This window comes from Empidonax traillii, unplaced genomic scaffold (genome assembly GCF_003031625.1).
Source record: "Empidonax traillii isolate 1590-97213 ecotype Southwest subspecies unplaced genomic scaffold, ASM303162v1 scaffold3876:size10692, whole genome shotgun sequence".
Classification (NCBI taxonomy): Eukaryota; Metazoa; Chordata; class Aves; order Passeriformes; family Tyrannidae; genus Empidonax; species Empidonax traillii.
This window is the reverse complement of record NW_020959069.1, coordinates 6,592-10,692: the sequence shown is the minus strand read 5'-3', so window position 1 is coordinate 10,692 and position 4,101 is coordinate 6,592. Positions and strand designations below refer to the sequence as shown.

Sequence of the window (4,101 nt, the reverse complement as noted above, 5' to 3'; positions counted from 1 at the left end):
GGGAATGGGAATCAGATCCCAAATCCCCCCCTGAATCCCGAAATTCCAGCCCTGGGAATGGGAATCAGATCCCAAATCCCCCCTGAATCCCGAAATTCCAACCCTGGGAATGGGAATCACATCCTGATCTTCCCAAATCCCATTCCCAGGAATCCCAACCCCTGGAATTCCAGCCCTGGGGAATGGGAATCAGATCCCCAATCCCTTCTGGAATCCTGGAATTCCAGCCCTGGGGGTGGGAATCAGATCCCAAATCCCCCCTGAATCCCGAAATTCCAGCCCTGGGAATGGGAATCACTTCCCCATCTTCCTGAAGGAAGGGTTTGGATTTGGGAGAATTCCCAAGGGAAGGGTTTGGAATTCCCATGGGAAGGGTTTGGAATTCCCAAGGAAAGGGCCTGGATTTGGGAGAATTCCCAAAAATCCTGATCTCTGGGAATCTCTGGGAGTCTCTGGGAATCTCTGGGAATGCTGAACCCCCTGGAATTCCCGGGAATCACCTCTGGAAGTGCTGGAGGGGGTAATGCTCCCCGTAGGTCTCCAGGGGGGGGTTTTCATGGAATTCTGAGGGAATTCTGAGGGTCTCCTCCTCCAAAATCCCAACTTTTCCTGCCCTAAATCCCAGGAATCTCCTGCTCCAAAATCCCTTGGATCCCACCCCAGAATCCCAGAAATCCCTTGGATTCCTTCCCAAAAAATCCCCACGAGAGTCTCTCCCGAACCGTCTTTTATTCGCCATTCCCGCTGGGAATTTGGGGCTTTCCCGGAATTCTGGGAATCTCTGGGAATCTCTGGGAATCTCTGGGAATCTCTGGGAATCTCTGGGAATCCCGAGCCCCCTGGAATTCCCGGGAATCACCTCTGGAAGTGCTGGAGGGGGTAATGCTCCCCGTAGGTCTCTGGGGGGGGTTTTCATGGAATTCTGAGGGAATTCTGAGGGTCTCCTCCTCCAAAATCCCAACTTTTCCTGCCCTAAATCCCAGGAATCTCCCTCCCCAGAATCCCAGAGACCCCTTCCCAAAAATCCCTTGGATTCCTTCCCAAAAAATCCCCACGAGAGTCTCTCCCGAACCGGCTTTTATTCGCGATTCCCGCTGGGAATTTGGGGCTTTCCCGGAATTCTGGGGATCTCTGGGAATCTCTGGGAATCCTGGGCTCCCCAGGGAGCTCCTGGAATTCTGGGGGAGCTCCTGGAATTCCCGAGGGAGCTCCTGGAATGCCGGGAATTCACTCCTGGAAGGGATAACGTTCCCTGTGGGTCTCCAGGGGGGGTTTTCATGGAATTCTGAGGGAATTCTGAGGGTCTCCTCCCCCCAAAATCCCGACTTTTCCTGCCCTAAATCCCAGGAATCTCCCTCCCCAGAATCCCAGAGACCCCTTCCCAAAAATCCCTTGGATCCCTTCCCAAAAAATCCCCACGAGAGTCTCTCCCGAACCGTCTTTTATTCGCCACTCCCGCTGGGAATTTTTGGCTCCCCCGGAATTCCGGGAATCTCTGGGAATCTCTGGGAATCTCTGGGAATCTCTGGGAATCCCGAGCTCCCTGGAATTTTTGGGAATCACCTCTGGAAGTGCTGGAGGGGATAATGCTCCCCGTAGGTCTCCAGGGGGGGGTTTCATGGAATTCTGAGGGAATTCTGAGGGTCTCCTCCCCCCCCCAAATCCCAACTTTTCCTGCCCTAAATCCCAGGAATCTCCTGCTCCAAAATCCCTGGGATCCCACCCCGAAATCCCAAAAATCCCTTGGATTCCTCCCCAAAAAATCCCCACGAGAGTCTCTCCCGAACCGGCTTTTATTCGCCATTCCCGCTGGGAATTTGGGGCTTTCCCGGAATTCCGGGAATCTCTGGGAATCCCAGGAATCCTGGAATTTTTGGGAATCACTTCTGGAAGTGCTGGAGGGGGTAATGCTCCCCGGAGGTCTCCAGGGGGGGTTTTCATGGAATTCTGAGGGAATTCTGAGGGTCTCCTCCCCCCCTCAAATCCCAACTTTTCCTGCCCTGAATCCCAGGAATCTCCTGCTCCAAAATCCCTGGGATCCCACCCCGAAATCCCAGAAATCCCTTGGATTCCTTCCCAAAAAATCCCCACGAGAGTCTCTCCCGAACCGGCTTTTATTCGCCATTCCCGCTGGGAATTTGGGGCTTTCCCGGAATTCCGGGAATCTCTGGGAATCCCAAGAATCCTGGAATTCCCGGGAATCACCTCTGGAAGTGCTGGAGGGGGTAATGCTCCCCGTAGGTCTCCAGGGGGGGTTTTCATGGAATTCTGAGGGAATTCTGAGGGTCTCCTCCCCCCAAAATCCCAACTTTTCCTGCCCTAAATCCCAGGAATCTCCTGCTCCAAAATCCCTGGGATCCCACCCCGAAATCCCAGACCTCCTGCTTCCCAAAAATCCCTTGGATTCCTCCCCAAAAAAATCCCACGAGAGTCTCTCCCGAACCGTCTTTTATTCGCGATTCCCGCTGGGAATTTGGGGCTTTCCCGGAATTCTGGGAATCTCTGGGAATCTTTGGGAATCTCTGGGAATCTCTGGGAATCCCGAGCCCCCTGGAATTCCCGGGAATCACTTCTGGAAGTGCTGGAGGGGGATAATGCTCCCCGTAGGTCTCCAGGGGGGGGTTTTCATGGAATTCTGAGGGAATTCTGAGGGTCTCCTCCCCCCCCCAAATCCCAACTTTTCCTGCCCTAAATCCCAGGAATCTCCTGCTCCAAAATCCCTGGGATCCCACCCCGAAATCCCAAAAATCCCTTGGATTCCTCCCCAAAAAAATTCCCACGAGAGTCTCTCCCGAACCGGCTTTTATTCGCCATTCCCGCTGGGAATTTGGGGCTTTCCCGGAATTCTGGGAATCTCTGGGAATCTCTGGGATCCCCAGGGAGCTCCTGGAAATCTGGGGGAGCTCCTGGAATTCCCGAGGGAGCTCCTGGAATGCCGGGAATTCACTCCTGGAAGGGATAACGTTCCCTGTGGGTCTCTGGGGGGGGGGGGGTTTCATGGAATTCTGAGGGAATTCTGAGGGTCTCCTCCTCCAAAATCCCAACTTTTCCTGCCCTAAATCCCAGGAATCTTCCTCCCCAGAATCCCAGAGACCTCCCGAAAATCCCTTGGATTCCTTCCCAAAAATCCTTCCCAAAAAATCCCACGAGAGTCTCTCCCGAACCGTCTTTTATTCGCGATTCCCGCTGGGAATTTTTGGCTCCCCCTGGAATTCCGGGAATCTCCGGGAATCCCGATCCCCCTGGAATTTCTGGGAATCACTTCTGGAAGTGCTGGAGGGGGTAATGCTCCCCGTAGGTCTCCAGGTGCCGCTCCAGCTCCTCCCGCTGCCTGCGGAGCCGCGGCGGCATCTCCAGGTAAACGTCGGAAAACAGGAGGTGGGGGGAGGGTTTGGGCTCCTTCTCCGCCTGCTCGAAGGCTTCCAGGACCTGCAGGAGGGAGGGGGAAAAAAATCCAGGGAATTCTCAAAAGTTTTGGGATGTCCCCCCACACCTCCACCCAAAAAAAAAAAAATTAAAAAAAAAAAAAAAAAAATCCCGGATTTTTAGGGAGGAATTTCTGGGATTTTTGGGAAAAAATTCCCCAAAAATCCCAGGAATCCATTCCCAAAAATTCCAGAAATCCCTCCCCAAAAATCCCAACAATCCCTTCCCAAAAATCCCAGAAATTCCTCCCTAAAAATCCCAGAAATTCCTCCCTAAAAATCCCAGCAATCCATTCCCAAAAATCCCTGGAATCCATTCCTCAAAATCCCAGGAATCCATTCCCAAAAATCCCAGGAATCCATCCCTTAAATCCCAGGAATCCATTCCCAAAAATCCCAGGAATCCATTCCCAAACATCCCAGGAATCCATTCCCAAGAATCCCAGGAATCCATTCCCAAAAATCCCAGGAATCCATTCCCAAAAATCCCGGGAATCCATTCCCAAAAATCCCAACAATCCCTCCCCAAAAATCCCAGAGATTCCTCCTCACAATCCCAAGAATTCTCCTCCCTCCTTCTTTCCCAAAACCCCCCAAAAAACCCCCCAAAATCCCCCAAAAACCCCCCAAAAAAGTCCCAAATTGCCTGAATTCCCAGGAATCCATTCCCAAAAAT

The 4,101-nt window shown here is 52.6% G+C and overlaps 1 protein-coding gene across 1 annotated transcript in view; it reads right to left on the bottom strand.

Moving 5' to 3' along the window:
• Positions 1-3,217: 3,217 nt before the first annotated feature.
• The window catches only part of LOC114072755 (2-oxoisovalerate dehydrogenase subunit alpha, mitochondrial-like), a gene marked incomplete at its 5' end in the record, with an annotated part of 7,200 nt that continues 6,316 nt past the window's right edge, over positions 3,218-4,101 (bottom strand). Inside the window, one exon of the mRNA XM_027910612.1 lies at positions 3,218-3,429. Coding sequence (XP_027766413.1) covers positions 3,259-3,429 — 171 coding nt within the window. The remainder of the gene's footprint in view (positions 3,430-4,101) is intronic.